At 34.6% G+C, this 15,249-nt stretch overlaps 3 protein-coding genes across 4 annotated transcripts in view; 1 reads left to right on the top strand and 2 right to left on the bottom strand.

Annotated features, from left to right (window-relative positions):
* The window catches only part of LOC109543374 (cytosol aminopeptidase), an 8,668-nt gene extending 4,877 nt beyond the window's left edge, over positions 1-3,791 (bottom strand). The window contains exon 1 of the mRNA XM_048668873.1: positions 3,247-3,791. Coding sequence (XP_048524830.1) covers positions 3,247-3,670 — 424 coding nt within the window. The 5' untranslated portion in view covers positions 3,671-3,791. The remainder of the gene's footprint in view (positions 1-3,246) is intronic.
* A 3,439-nt stretch (positions 3,792-7,230) lies between these two features.
* Positions 7,231-11,920, top strand: LOC109543368 (mitochondrial inner membrane protein OXA1L). 2 transcript variants are annotated; one of them, XM_019913050.2, is made up of 14 exons: positions 7,231-7,420; positions 7,483-7,572; positions 7,682-7,762; positions 8,103-8,204; positions 8,257-8,392; positions 9,638-9,682; positions 10,068-10,148; positions 10,208-10,240; positions 10,399-10,602; positions 10,755-10,883; positions 10,942-11,042; positions 11,107-11,271; positions 11,327-11,600; positions 11,702-11,920. In XM_019913050.2, exons 1-14 carry the CDS (start codon positions 7,358-7,360, stop codon positions 11,866-11,868), a joined length of 1,671 nt encoding a protein of 556 aa, XP_019768609.1. In that variant the 5' UTR covers positions 7,231-7,357; the 3' UTR covers positions 11,869-11,920. The 2 variants fall into 2 exon arrangements, with proteins under 2 accessions (XP_019768609.1, XP_019768611.1); XM_019913052.2 differs by lacking the exons at positions 9,638-9,682; positions 10,068-10,148; positions 10,208-10,240 and having other exon boundaries at positions 7,233-7,420.
* Positions 11,921-11,957: 37 nt separating this feature from the next.
* LOC109543372 (MIP18 family protein galla-2) lies at positions 11,958-15,188 on the bottom strand. The gene is made up of 3 exons (XM_019913057.2): positions 14,945-15,188; positions 12,974-13,185; positions 11,958-12,915 (listed from the first exon to the last, which is right to left on the bottom strand). Exons 1-3 carry the CDS (start codon positions 15,069-15,071, stop codon positions 12,772-12,774), a joined length of 483 nt encoding a protein of 160 aa, XP_019768616.1. The 5' UTR covers positions 15,072-15,188; the 3' UTR covers positions 11,958-12,771.
* Between the last annotated feature and the right edge of the window lie 61 nt (positions 15,189-15,249).

The raw sequence follows: 15,249 nt of genomic DNA, 5'->3' as shown, positions 1-15,249 counted from the left end.
ACAATAAAGTTTTTGAAAAACTGTTGGGCCTATTTTAAATCGCCTGATTGATTGTGGACGCAAATTCGTATCAAGAAAAGATTAAATTAAATCGTATCGATACAATCCCGGTACCGATTCCCTATGTCTTAGTCTCCGTCTGTAGTCCAGATGCTGCCCAGATGATGTCCATTTGCATTGTATTGCACGATTCAAAGTTCCGAACTGGTAAAATATTACTACCTACTTGTTTAGTGATTTTCATCGGGGACAATTGTTAAACCAGATGTTGAGCGGATATTTTCTAAAGAAGGCAGGGTCAATTTATGAAAAACGCTCAAGATTAAATGCAAATAAAGTGTCACAACTATTATTAATAACATTTAATGCAATAATATGTTCTATTATGTGTTATTTTATTTTGTAACAACAAATTATCAATATTTAGATATCTATTTTGTAATCTTTCATATTTAACATAAAATGATAAACATCATTACTGTTTCGTAACAATATATAATAAATATGTTTTGAATTTAATTGAAAAAATATTTGAGTTTATCTCGGTTATTTCAGAAAACATGGGTTCCGTCTTCTTAATTTCTATCCCGCAACGCATTCTTGGTGTTAAGACGATACGAATCTCCCTTCAGCTTATAGTTGCAAAATATGTAAAACGAATTTATTAGGGCTTATTTTCAATGATTAATTGTGTTTACCCCGCATCAAAATTATTTTTTTTCCCTTCATATACCCTTTGATTCCTTTACGATTAAATCTTCTCAATTTAGTTAAATTTTTTTAGCCTTGGATTAGTTCAGTTTCAACGATTTTGTGGTAAAAAAGGAGCATTAAGAAATAGATCAACTCAAAGTAGCTTTCATCAACCACGAACTAGTGCTGCACGTCAAAAATTAAAGCAAATAAGAAATTACGACAAAAAATACAGAAACTCAAGAAGAAGAGTTTACATAAACTCAAGAAGAGCAATATGTACAACATCTCGTTAAAAAATGTAAAATGTGGCAAATAAAAGCTTGTAGCTTCTTGACCACTTGATAAAACTCTCAGTTCCGTTGCAGGAAAAATGTTGATGACCTTATTATTTTCAGAATTTTTCAGTTTTAGAAAAGTTACTTTTTTTTCTAAACGCTCAATTTTCCAAAATTTCACTTAAGGTAATTCCCGCGAAAAATTGTAACATAAATTTTATTAGAACACTCGCCTCCTTCGTCGTTTTGTAAAAAGTTTTGTAATCCGTTTCTACGAATTTGGGACAAAAATCGTATAATTGTTTATCAAACAAAAAACAGAATAAGCAAATGTTTATAATAAATTATTTGGAAAACTCGACACCCCCATGCCTCTGAAGACTACAGAGTTTGCTAAAAAAACTGTGTTTTTTAAGATTTTACAGAATTTTTTTTGTTATTCTTTCCACTCAAAAACGCTCTTTTTTGTAGAGTTTCAAACTCAAACTTCAACAAAAACGAAAATACATTTGTTCTGTTTTTTTCCGAAAATCGTTAAAGTTTTCTCAAAAACCGAACACAAAACTAAAAGTTTTTATGCAAACGCGTAAAAAACCGTTATTTTCTGATGATTTTCTGACAATCATGGGGTTTTTTCAGAAAAAATTAAAGAATTAATTTTGTTCGAATATTCATCGCTTCGTAGGGATTTTAGAAAACCCTTTTCAGCTTTGACTTTGGCACAAAAAGTAACTAATTAGTTTTTTACCGAAAGTAGTTAAAATTATCTTTAAAAAACAACCAGATTGTTTGAAAAAAAATTTGTAACATTCGCCAGCCTCATCGTTCTGAAGATTTTTAAAGTTTCATTAAAATTTCAGGTCCTTCCAGTTTCTTTCGACTCAAAAAGCGCATTATTTTCTAAAGTTTTACTTAAAAATACTGACCATCTTCAGGCGTTTTTTGTGAAAAATTATAAATGACATTTTATTTGCAACACTCGYCTCCTTAACCGCTTTGTAAAAAATTTTCGGAAACCTTTTGCWATTTCGAAWTTTTGACAAAACCCTAATAATTTTTTCTGGGTTTTTTCCCAAAAATGTTTCCCCAAGCAGAAGAAGCGAAAGTTTATAATCAATTATCTCATCGCTCCGAAGAATTTTCAAGGTTCTTCAAAACTTTTTTCAAAACCAGTTTTTTCCGTTTTAGACCAAAAATACGATATTTTCAAACAAGAGTTTCTGGGAAAATGTTGATGACCTTTAGTCAGCAACATTTTCCCATAGCATAGCAAATTACGACAAAAAAATACAGAAACTCAAGAAGAGTTTACACAAACTCAAGAAGAGCAATATGTACAACATCTCGTTAAAAAATGTAAAATGTAGCAAATAAAAAGGTTTTTTACATTCGAAAGGAAATAAAATAAAATTTTACCTATTCCTGATCCATTTATAAATTATTAGACTAAACAAGAATATTAAAATTATAAAATAAAATTATTACTCCCATCATGCGTTAAACAAGTTCAATATTTTATGGTTTCTATTAATTTATGAAGTTATCACTTCTGTCGAGCGTCCCGTGACGCACATTTTTTTTTAGTTTTTCAGAGCGAATCGGTTCAATGAAGGGCAAAAATGAGGTTTTTTGGATCTTCACACCAAAACTTTACTGATAAACCAAATAGCCCGAAAGGGTTTTTGAACGTTCCGGCCATCTCTTCTATTTATGGGATGGTGTGAAAAAATCATCCTTTTGGCTCAATTTTTACGATCATGAGATCATATGATCAACATATGTTGAAGCTGAAACTTCATAGACAAGTTAAGAGAAAATGCAATATACCTACAGAGTTGCATAAAAAAATACCCAAATCACAATTGCTCCCGAAATCTGTGATTCTGGAAGGTTTGCAATTTACAACCCGGTAAGTATATAGATTTTTTTCTGAAGTCGACTGTAAAGTTTTCGCTTTCTTTAATATGAGCCCTATATTTTGAATATCTGTTCAAAAGAAAAGTCACTGAAAGAAAAAAATCTAAACAGAAACAGCATCACAAAGGATCGGACCGCAGCTCTGTATGATCCTTGTATTCCATCTAAAAAATGTAGGTGGACTTTTTTAGGAAAATATCGCACCGGATACTCTGCATAGCAGAAATTCACTTAAGAATTAGAATCCGAGGTGGTAGTTTGAAAAATGCACTAGCATAAATGTACAGGGTGTCGCAACTTACTTTACTCCATCGTTGGAACACCCTGTATCATAGAAGTAAGAAAACTCCAAAATTACCTTCATCCATTTGCTCAAAAACATCATATCCTTGGCACTCCCGTCCCAATCCCACAACCACAACAGAACTGAACTCCTCATCCAGATTAAAGTAAACTCGCACTTGCCCTTTGCCAGGTGGTTTTCCGGCATATTGCAAAAGTTCATACAACCTACCGCATACCATCGCATTGTACCTTTCACCTGTAGGTGTGAGTTTTCCAGGATCGTAAAGATCATCGGGATTGGTGTAAAGTCCCAAAACTAAGCCCTTCATGCGATTCGTTTTGCACGGTTGATCCGTATCCGGAGGTGGGCATCCGGGGGCAAGTGGCGGAGCGGATGGGAGTCGTCCAGCCCCTAAAGCATCCGCAAAGGTGCGCTTAATGACTGTGATTCCGCATATTTGTGGGTTTTTGCCGAGAACTGCGCGCAAAAGAGCCATTCTTCGTCTGGTTACCGCTTCTTAGATCATTACTCACAATTTACTTAAATTTTTGTTGAAAAATTTGATTAATTTGTCAAAAAATTGCAAGTTGTTTTTGTTTGGAGCGGTTTCTTTAGAGACACCGATTTGTCATCAGGTCACTTGTGAATATACACGTAAATTCAAGTTTATAGCGGGATTTACAAAAGATAATTTTTAATATGAAGAATAGGCCACCAGGTGAATATGCAGGACGTTAAATATTTACTGAAGGAACTGAAATTTGCTAATATTTCCATGTCCGTGGATAACTAAAAATACGCCTTCTATTAACTCCATCTTTAGAACCGTTATATGAAACGGAAAACGTGTCTCATTATAGGATTTTTAGAAATTTTAATTTTGGTCACATATTTTGCCTTCAATTACTCGCACCAGATAAATAACAACAATTATTGACAAAGAAGCTCCGCCTTTGTTTTTTTTTAGTGAAATTGAACTCATTGTCTGCTTATTTTACTGCTTTTTTCACTAGCATTTCTACTTCAAAATCTGAGTTTTGTTATTGAAATCAGATTATCTTCTTATTAGGTTGCTGTGGTGTTTTTACCGATTATTACATTTGCCAAAAAGGTCCGCTCTCTTAGGAGCCGCACCTCTAGGCGCTAGAAGGAGCGGCTGCATTTAATGCAATTCACTTTAATGTTTCTACTTGAAAATGTGAGTTTTTTATTGAACTCAATCTAATTAACTCTTTTATCTGCTGGTTTTCTTAAATTTTTAGCGATTATTACATTTATATATATAGAAGCTATATCTGGAGGCGTGGCTAAAAGTAATAACTACAACTCCGTCTGGAACCGCACCCTGCCGATTTCTTTCCATTACCACAGTTAATCAGTTATAACTCGTTGGTTACTGTGTTAACAGTAATTTATTAAAGCGGATTAAAGCTTTACAAGACCCGAAACTGGAATTTTAACATCTACAAAACGGGTCATCAACATTTTGTATGAGTAACGTTTTACCACATTAGCCAAACAACTAAAAAAAAAGAAAAGGTCATCAAAACTTTCCCAGCAACGTTTGTTTGAAAATATCGTATTTTGGTTTGTGCCCTAAAACGGGAAAAACTGGAAGTTTTGAAGAGCCTTAAAAATTGTTCAGAGCGATGAGGGTGACGAGTTTTCCAAATAATTGATTATAAGCTTTCGCTTATTTTGGTTGTTAGAGAACAAAACTAAAAATTCGAAACAGCAAAAGGTTTTCGAAAAAATTTTACAAACCGATTAAGGAGGCGAGTGTTGCAATAAAATTTCATTTATACTTTTTCACGGAAAATGCCTTTCACGGAAAAAGATTATCAGTATTTTTAAGTAAAACTTTAGAAAATAATCTGTTTTTGTGTCGAAAGAATTGCGTAAAAAAGACTTTGTTAAAACTGGAAGGACCTGAAATTTTAATGAAACTTTAAAAATCTTCAGAACGATGAGGGTGGCGAATTTTGTAGCTTCGCTTGTACCAAGCTTGTACTCTGGTCGTTTTTTGAAGATAATCTTAACTACTTTCGTTAAAAAACTAATTATTTGCTTTTTGTGCCAAAGTCGAAGCTGAAAAGAGTTCTCTAAAATCCCTACGAAGCGATGAATACAAGGCGAATTTTCTAACAAAATTAATTCTGAAATTATTTTGCTGAAATGACCCAATGATTGTCAGAAAATAGCGGTTTTTTTACGCTTTTGATTAAAAACTTTTAGTTTTGTGTTCGAATTTTGAGAAAACTCTAATGAGTTTCGGAAAAAAACGGAACAAATTTATTTTCGTTTTTGTCCTGAATTCGAAGCTGAAAAAAGTTAATGTAAAATTTCCACAAAACTATAAATTTATATGCTAATTTTTCGCGTAACAGATTTTCAGATTGGCAGCATTTTTGAGCGAAATTCTAGAAAATAGAGCGTTTTTAAGTGGAAAGTAAAGTAGAAAAAAATTCAGTCAAATCTAAAAAAACACAGTTTTCGAACAAACTCTATAGCCTTCAGAGGCATGGGAGTGACGAGTTTTCCAAATAATTTATTACTTTCGCTTATTCTGTTCTTTGTTTGATAAACAATTATCCGAATTTTGTCCCAAATTCGAAGCTGCAAAGGGGTTTCAAAACTTTTTACAAAAGCGACTAAGGAGGCGAGTGTTAAATAAATTATAAAATAATAAAATCTATTTTATAATTTTTCGCGGAAATTACCTTAAGTGAAACTTTGAAAAATTGAGCGTTTAGAAGAAAGTAACTTTCCTAAAACTGAAAAATTTTGAAATTTTGAAGAAACTAAAAATATTTTTAATAAATAGCCCTCAAAATATACAACGAAAAATAGTCATCAATATTTTCCCAGCAGCAGAACTGAGTTACTGCCCCGGGGCGTTGGGTTGGCGCACCAAGCAATTTGCGCTGCTCGGCGCCAACTCCTAAAAATTAACTGAGTTACCCAGGCCTACTTTCCATATAACTTGAACGTTTATTTTTGAAAATGCGAATCGCTTTATTGCAATTAATCTAATCATCTACTTAATATATAGCTTTTTGTATTTTTAACGGTCATTATATTTAGCAAGGAAGCTCCGCCTGGGGCGTGGCTAAATTCAATAAGTAACTTTCCTCTGGAATCGCACGCATCGGCTGTTTTTTGAAATTACAAACATTTCGTCTAGAAAATATAAGTTTCTTCAATGAAATTAATCTAATTATATGCTTGATCTACTGCTTTTTCATTTTTGACGATTAGGTAGGTACTACATTGAACAGGAAAGCCTTCGCAGCCATCGGTTATTTTTTCAAATAACTTCAGTTCAATAATAAATCTCAATAATCAATAATTCAAATAATCTTCTTGAAATATAAATTGTTTTACGTCCTTGACTGAACCAGAAAAAGAAGAGAAGCGCCTGTCGCTCCAATACCACCATAAAAAAGATTTTTTCGGTTGAAACTGTCTTCTTGTGGTAAAGCCTTTCTAACTTATAAAATGCATTTTTGTATATAAAATGTCGAACACCTTAAGAAAGCAAAGCCCAAAATTGCCTACTACTGACCAGTGCGATGGCCGGATTAATACATTCTTTCGAGTCTACTTTAAAATTCATTTTTGGGAATTTACTTTGGTATGGAAAAGTAGTGAATTTCAATGAATGAAAAGTGATCAAAAAGCGCATTTCCACAAAAGAACTACTAAGAAAAGTTGTTGAAAAGATTTGATCTATAAGGCTCCCATGGTCAAAGAGTAGGTAATATTACCTATTCTTAGGCATAGTGCTTAGAAGATCAGGGCGTGAGAAGCTAGAAAATTACCATTTAGGGGATAATTTCAAACTTTGTCTTTAGTAAAGGAATTAAGATAAAATGCAGTCGAGAATAATCTACTACTAAAGTCTACATTATTCTTATTGCAGCACAATATGTGCAAAGGTCTCAAAAACTGGGTGCATATGGCGTATTGTGACCCATAAAGAATGCCGATGCATTCAGGGAAGTTTCAAAAAAGTGATGTTTGGCAGGCAACACATTATACAATTCTCCTCCTCTAGTGAAAAGAAATGTCTCAAAGACATTTGACGTGATTCCTGGATTATTGGTTAAGTTTCTTTTAAATGCATTTAATTTCCTCGTAACGCTAATTCTCCCTTGATTCTGGTGCTAAATCTACCAGCATAATGTCCGGCTATCACAGGATCTCCACGTTAAAGAATTGCCTTAATTCGTTAAAAGGTGTAAAGGTATTTGCCTCAATTTGGGATTTGTTGGTTAAGTTATATCACAATTTTTATTATTTTATTAGCACATTAACAAACTGAACGATGTTCTGAGCAAGAAAATCGACGCTGCTTGCAGCAAGAGGAATTCAAGTGGAAATCTGACAAAATTTAAGGTATTGTGGCGATTCATGTTTACACCTTGCAGAGTCCGAAATAGTATCACTTTTACCCCTTACAATTCGTTATCGGAAGCTCTGGGAATCTTATACAGTCGTTTTTTAGGAACTGAATCAGGTGCTTACCAAAGAGTTCAATACTGCAGCAGAAAAGCTGAAATCTAATCCGCTACTTGCTGTTTCAAAAGTAAGTTGATTTCATTCTGGCTCAAAGCAAAGAACCCCACTCATACTAATTTTCGTACACTAATAATAGCACACCCAATTTTCATGTAAAAGTTCACACGATTTTTTGCTACTGTAGCCAATCCCCAACAAATACTTGATGCGCCTAAACCCCTGGAGTTCGAACTTTCGTCATAATATACAGAATAAAATTCTTCATTTGCAATTAACTATTTTCCACTAACAAAAAAATTAAAAAAACCGTAGACCAAAAATCTATTTGCATTAATAACCCTAGTCACGTACCTTGCAGCAGGTACATTATTTCTGAACATTGCAGAAAAATGTTAAATATTATGTAGGAAGCAGCACAAAACTGCAAGGATAAACTGGAGCAAACATGCAAGCCTTTATATCTGCTGCCCGATATGATTGAGGAGAAAAAGGAAGTGTATAAGAAAAAGGTGAACTTGAAAGAATGATCTTCATATTTGATGATTACAAAATTTTCCTTAGTACTTGAAGTCAAAGCACATTAAAAAAGAAGCCCAGAAGCTTTGCCAATTCTTATCGAAACGCTCCGCGTATCGTGCAGCTGCCCTCTGGACAGCCCCAGCCATATCTTTGATGGAGGACAAGCCTGCAACCGTAGGTAATAATATTGGATTTTGGATTGGATACCACGGGTAAACCACTTGGAGTTAACGAAATATTTTGACTTACGTCTAAGTTGCGGGATTAATCTTATTTTAGATGGAAATGTTCCAGGTTAATCAAATGCTACGCGCCGGAAATCTATTACGCAAAAAAAACGTTCTTTGAGTTCCGAAGCTGTTGAGAATTTGTTGTTATAACATTTTCCACCGCCTGGGTTTTATCAGAAATTCGTATGTATAGGATTTTTTTATTTTATTTAACCAGCATACATACATACATGTAAATAATATGATCTAATATTTAATATTTAGATTTGAGCTAAATATTAAGACCCGCACTCATTTAACATTTTTGCATTTTGTGTGAGAACTAGTTCATGAACTTATATTTTATATAAAAAGTGCGCATTTCAAGGCTCTATCGCGCAATGACAATTGGAGCTTCGCAGCTGCAGCTCAACCGGTTCTCGAAATTTAAGCTAAAGAAGGCCCGCAAAAATTTTGAATTTTTGCGTGAAAACTAGACATTCCTAATGATAATAATTTGAGCCAATGACTAAGATCGTTTTTCAAAACCCGGATTAGTATTGAATTTTTGCATTTTGCGTGAAAGCTAGACGCTCCTTAAATTATGTTTTATACAAAAATAGTGCACATGTGAAGACTCTATCGCGCAATGGCAATTAGAGCTTCGCATCTCAACCGGTTCTCTAAATATGAGCTAAAGACTAAGAGCGGTTTTCAAGACCCGCATTAATTATTAATGTTTGCATTTTTCGTGAAAACCAGATACATTCCTAAAATGATCTTTTATATAAAAAAAAGTGTGTATGTTCAGGCTCTATCGTGCAATGGCAATTAGAGCTTTGCGGCTGCTCAACTGGTTCTCAAAATTTGAGCTAAAGACTGAGCGGTTTTCAAGACCCGCATTAATTTTCAATTTTTGCATTAAAACTAGACTTTATATAAAAAAGTTTTATCTGAAGCGATACCCAACCAATGGGAATCAGGGAATCAATTATACAGTAAGCGTGACGTTTTATTTAAAAAAATATTATTGTTTCGAGGAGAATTGAAAAATATTTGCACTAAATAGCCATTATTTTTGCGGAAAAACTGAATGAATTGAATTAAGGAAAGCAATGTACATACTTTTATAGAGTGGTTTACCCTTAGTTTCATGAGTCTGTTTTACCGTTTCTTACTTACTTTATTGTTCTTTGCTGCTGGAAATTTGTCAGATTCCAGTTTTGCTTCAGTGCTAAACAAACAGCTTCCTGAACCAGGTACAGATAATTTTAAATATCTTTAAACTGGAGATTTACTGACCGAATAAATACCCATTGAAGACATACCTCGCATAAACCCAGTATTATATTTCTCAATATTATAAATACACGGCAGAGGAAAATTATTTGCCTAACAAATGTGGAAAGTTGAAAAAATCACTATCACCCAGATTCTGAAAACCATCTGGGTGTGTGTACATAGTGTGTACACACAAATGCAGGAGTTGAATAAAAACTTTTGCAGAATCTGTAGGTCTGCAACAATTCGTATACGTGGAATTTTAGTCAAAACATAGTAATTTTTTATTTTAAACTCGTTTTAAGATGTAAATTTTGCTAAAATATAAATGCTTGTTATGACAATTTACTTTTTTACACGCAGCAATTCCTGATATTGTCGCCAAAAAAAACTTAATCATCGATAGTAGCTCGGACTACTTCGTGGTTAAAACAGGCAAGTATGGTAAGCATTTGCCCAATGTGTTGGAAAATATTCTTAATTATTTTTTGCAATTGGTGCAGCTGTAGAAGAAGCTGATTCGTCGAAACTAACAGGTAGATGCCCCCCAAAACCCGTTTCCTATAATTTCACATGGAGAAAGTCATTTTTATTTTAATCAAGTTATTTTAATCAATTTTTTGCCAGTCCTGAGAGAAACTTTATTCAATAAAAGGTGTAACTTCTAAAGTCTAAAGTAAAAGAGGATTTGTAGCACAAGCTTCGCCAGATGCAATACCTGAACCGCCACTCATACCCGATCCTACAGCAGAAGCCCTGAGCAATTTAAATTCCCTTGGAGAAGCGACGTTTGAGTCCTTAGGGCTGGGAGGCTGGACCCCTGTGGGAATAGTGCAACAATGCATGGAATTTCTGCACGTTAGCTTTGGCATTGATTGGTGGCTTGCAATTGTGATAGGTGAGTTTTTAAATGGCTTGGCAAATAAATACTTAACTTTTAAGAGCGTGACTCTATATTAGCAAAAATGCAAATTTCACATTGGCTTTCTACTCGGATATGAGTTTGGCAAGAAGAAGCAATGAACATTTTCATAAAAAATACATTTTTAGGCACCTTTGTGATTAGAATTTGTATGTTTCCTTTGGTAATATTGGCGCAAAGAAATGCCGCGAAAATGAACAACTGTATGCCGCAAATGCAGCTGTTGCAAATGAAGATGACTGAAGCGAGGCAAACAGGTAGGAAAGCCCAATTAGTTTAATCTCCTTAGTCCTGCACTTTGACTCACTCTAATAGGGGACGCGATGAGTGCGGCGAGATACAGCCAAGAACTGATGCTGTTCTTGAAGGAACGCGGTGTAAATCCTTTAAAAAACATGCTGGTTCCACTTGCACAGGTGAGAATTTCCAATTGACTGTCTGGGTTCATTACATGCAATGTTTCTTGTTTCTTCTTTCCAGGCGCCAATTTTTATTTCGTTTTTCATGGGACTTCGCGAGATGGCCAATGTCCCAGTGGACAGTCTAACACATGGTGGGATGCTTTGGTTTACTGATCTGACATTGCCAGATCAGTACTTTTTGATGCCGTGTATTACTAGTTTAACTCTTTGGTTAACTATTGAGGTACACTAAAAAATCTCATTGTAGTTGCGTCAATATTTAGTTGTTTTTTTTTCAGGTCGGTGCGGACACAGCAAAACTGGCTAGCCAAAATGGTGTACTTATAAAATATGGCTTGCGTGCCCTCCCACTGGTCATTTTACCTTTTACCGTCAATTTCCCTGGTGCGATTTTATGTTATTGGGTATCGACGAATTTCATTTCACTGCTCCAAGCTGCATTTTTGCGAATTCCCAAAGTGAGAGACCATTTTAAAATTGAGCGCCTCATGAGTTTCACTCCTGACCAATTACCAGTTAAGCCTAAGGGATTCACAGAAGGAGTCAAAGACTGTAAGTTACTTTACTTTTGTCTATACATATAAACACAGTTCGGGGACAATTATTAATTATTGAACACGTTTTACGCTCGAGTCTTAAATGGTAAATTTCAGCGTGGACCAACATAAAAATCACACGGGAACTAGAAGAACGACGCAAATTAGATGAGCTTCAATTCCAAAGAGCTGGAAAAGGACCCGTCACGAAAACCTACAAATATGATCCCACAAAACAGACGAGTCCCATTAATCCATCAGCCATAAGTGCTAAGAAGCGATAGTATTTTTGTTAAATATTTTCTGTTTTAGAGAATATACCAATCATTAAGCTAATCGACTAGTTTCATTTACCCACAGAAACATTCTACAGTACCAGTAGCATATTTTATTACTTTTAGCTTAACAAAGTCTTACACAATTCTCTGCCTGTACATGTCAAAGACGCTTATAGAAATATTAATGCCGCGAAACAGAGTTAGCAAGTATATACAAATCAGGGTAGGAATAGGTATTAAAAATAAATTAATATGTTTTAATATCTGCATGGAATTATAACCTAGGAAGGTAATGTATACATAATAAACAGCCGCTGCTAACCAAAACGCATTTCCATAGAACACGGCAAATGGTTGGCTCGTGCCGCTCTCTTGCATAAACAAATTATAGAAAATTAATAAGAAAAAGTGCAACAAAATCAAAGGTGGGAAAAATGCGTTTAGGTGAATATCGAAAGCAAAACCCCACTCGACATCTTGAGGCATATTTTTCGGCTTTAAAAACTTATTGGTGATGTACCATAGCGCCGTTGCAATAACAACACCTATTCCTATACAATCGATAAAAATTTCTATGACAAGGAATTTGGTAAATTGAAGAAAGCTATAATCGAGAGTGAGCGCAAAACCAATCGAGGTCAAGCACAGAGCACCAGCGAAAAGTATTAAGAAAGCTGGATCGTCACGTGCGTATTGAGACTTGAAATTTTTTCGCGCCCGGAACACTTTCGTCAGCTTCTGGGGAGCTGCTAACAGATAAAACATTTGCCACAATGCGAATTGAAAGTCCATCTGTTCAAATTTAAACAATCTCCTAAAATACCGATGGATTTTATGGTAGGCAGAGTTTATATCACTTTGCGATGATATTAATGAGGGATCCCTTTTGACCATTTTGATGATTACTAATTAACCTCGTTTTCTGCTTTCAATACACTGATTAATAATCTTGATTAAATGTGAGTTCTCTAGGGCAGCAGCCACTCGTTCCTTATCGGCCAGTTGCTTATTTACTTGACTTTCTGAGTTGTGAGTTCCAGGAGTAACTTCCACCTGAAAAAATGAGGGTTTTAACCGAAACTGAATAAATACAAATTTCAATGCTCATTACTTTAACTTTGAATCTGGAAGGCAGACACCTCAATAACTTCACTCTTATGGATAAGCCAATCAATGTAGCCATGCTACAATGAGGAATTGTGGGAGTGAAACTGACGTGGATGTAATTTTTTTCATTTTGAATAGTAATCAAATCTTGTTGCACGACATGAAGTTCTTCCAATGTTAAAGGGTGTTCTGGGTCATTGATGTTTCTAATTAAATCTGAAAATAAAGGCTCATAATACTTATTTTCTTTCCGTTTGTATGTAAAGAATGTGTGTCAAATTCAAGCTTAGTGAATGAAATCTAGTAGCTACTAATATTAGTTTTAAGTTTCATTTAGATATTAAAGGAAAAGGTTGATCTTTTGCAAATAATTTATGGGCATCTCTAAAAGGTTGTAATAAACCAATAAAACCCACGTTATTTGAACCTTTCCGAATAAGAGTTTGCCTTAAAATTGTACGTTCAAATAAAGGGAGCAACGAACACTAATTAAAATACCAATCAATAAAGTTATAAGAAAATCTTCACTACCTTAAAAGAAGTAATTTTTGTATAATATACCTACATAAACGGTCCTAAATTTATGGCAGCATTCCGTCAAAAGAATTTTCAATGTTTATTAATTTAGCTTTTCAGCCTTTATTCAACATTCAATATGTAAAAGTCCAATGTTTCATAAAAATCGCAAAAAAGCAGCAAAAAGACTGATGCCAGAGCCAATATTTAATTTAACATCAAACTATCTGATGCGTCGCATGATCGGGTTTGTTTATCTTTGGTTGAAAAAGTTGTTTTGTTTGCGACGATCTTCGAAACCCGTTGGAACGTTAAATTTGTCGTGGAAAATATTTCCGGATAAATTGGAACTTTCTACAATATTGTACACAATAAAAAACTGAAATTGAACAGCATAATAAAGCTATGACGCATTGAAGGGCCGATAAATAAAACGATTATATCACCATTTAAGTTCTGTAGCTCAATGCATTCCGAATCTTGTATCGCACGAGTTTTTTAGAAAAGCTGGGGAATTATTCAGTTTGTCACCAGCCGCGAAGGAAATAGATCGTCGGTTCTTTGTATCTGCCTGTATATAGATAACGATTTGGTGCCCCAATGCAAGTTCGGTAGATAATCGAGTCCGTTAACTGCAGGATTGACTGCCAGTTTTCAAATTGGAATGAACGGGCAGAAAATAGAGAATGGGCGCCAGTTTGGGGAAAACTGGTAAGAAAGATTTCTAATCAATAAATCATTTAGGTTGAACTGAAGTTAAGTTTTGGTTTATATATCGACATACAGTATTCAGTCCAATAGTGTTGCCAATATTTAACCGACGCAAAACGTTAAGGAAGTTTCAATTTTTCAGACATTGACTAGAGGTCCTCTATCATAAACTCTTTTAATATGAACTTTTAGTATGAATGTAAAATCAGTGCCGTTCTGTGAACTACACCTTTACGCCGCGTGAAGTATTTTGTATCAATTATTGGTTTACAGATAAAGTAAGGGTGTTTATCGGTGAACACACCTTGGACAGTCTTCGCGCTAAATATATTAACATTAGCATCTTTACGGTAAGTTAAACTGTATACCGTCTCCAAAGGTACAACTTGTTTACTTCTTTGTGGTGGTCTAGCTATGTCTCCTATAATTTAACACTAAACTCATTACTTTTAACAAACTTTTCGGAATAAGGAATTCAAGCTGCCAGCATCAGTTCGACTAATCTAGTTTTTACGTTCATGCTTAGAATATTTGCACCATTTTCTTGTTCTTAGCTTCTGCGGCCTTTTGGAGTGGTTGAAAGACTATTTTAGAGCTTTGGGACATATTCGAATACAACCTTCGTGACTTACAAATGTACTGTACAAATTTAAGTTGCTTAACTTATGGGCAGCCTAACTGCAACTCTAACTAACACACTATTCTGCACATTTTGTGTTTGTTATTGCTACACAGAAACTGTACGTACCAAATATTTCCCGTTGATCAAAAGGATCTACAATAGAGTCATCATATTCTTCCTCAGTCACACTTCTGTCTGCTGTTTTCACGTATAGTGTAGGATTTTGGTTTTCTAGTTCATCACCAAACGGCATACCTTTAGAGCAATTTGCAAAGAGGAAATTACTGAATTAAAAGATATGTTTTCCTCGAATCACCATACTCATCACATTGACTTGACAATTGACAACTAATTAATTAGTGACGGCGGTGACGGCTGAGCATGCTATTAGTGAGGTTATTTTCGTTTGCCCCACAATTTGACAATGTTGT

Source organism: Dendroctonus ponderosae, unplaced genomic scaffold (assembly GCF_020466585.1).
Source record: "Dendroctonus ponderosae isolate FM_Combo_2020 unplaced genomic scaffold, Dpon_F_20191213v2 Dpon_F_20191213_8, whole genome shotgun sequence".
NCBI classification, from domain to species: Eukaryota; Metazoa; Arthropoda; class Insecta; order Coleoptera; family Curculionidae; genus Dendroctonus; species Dendroctonus ponderosae.
This window is presented reverse-complemented; position numbering and strand designations above follow the sequence as displayed.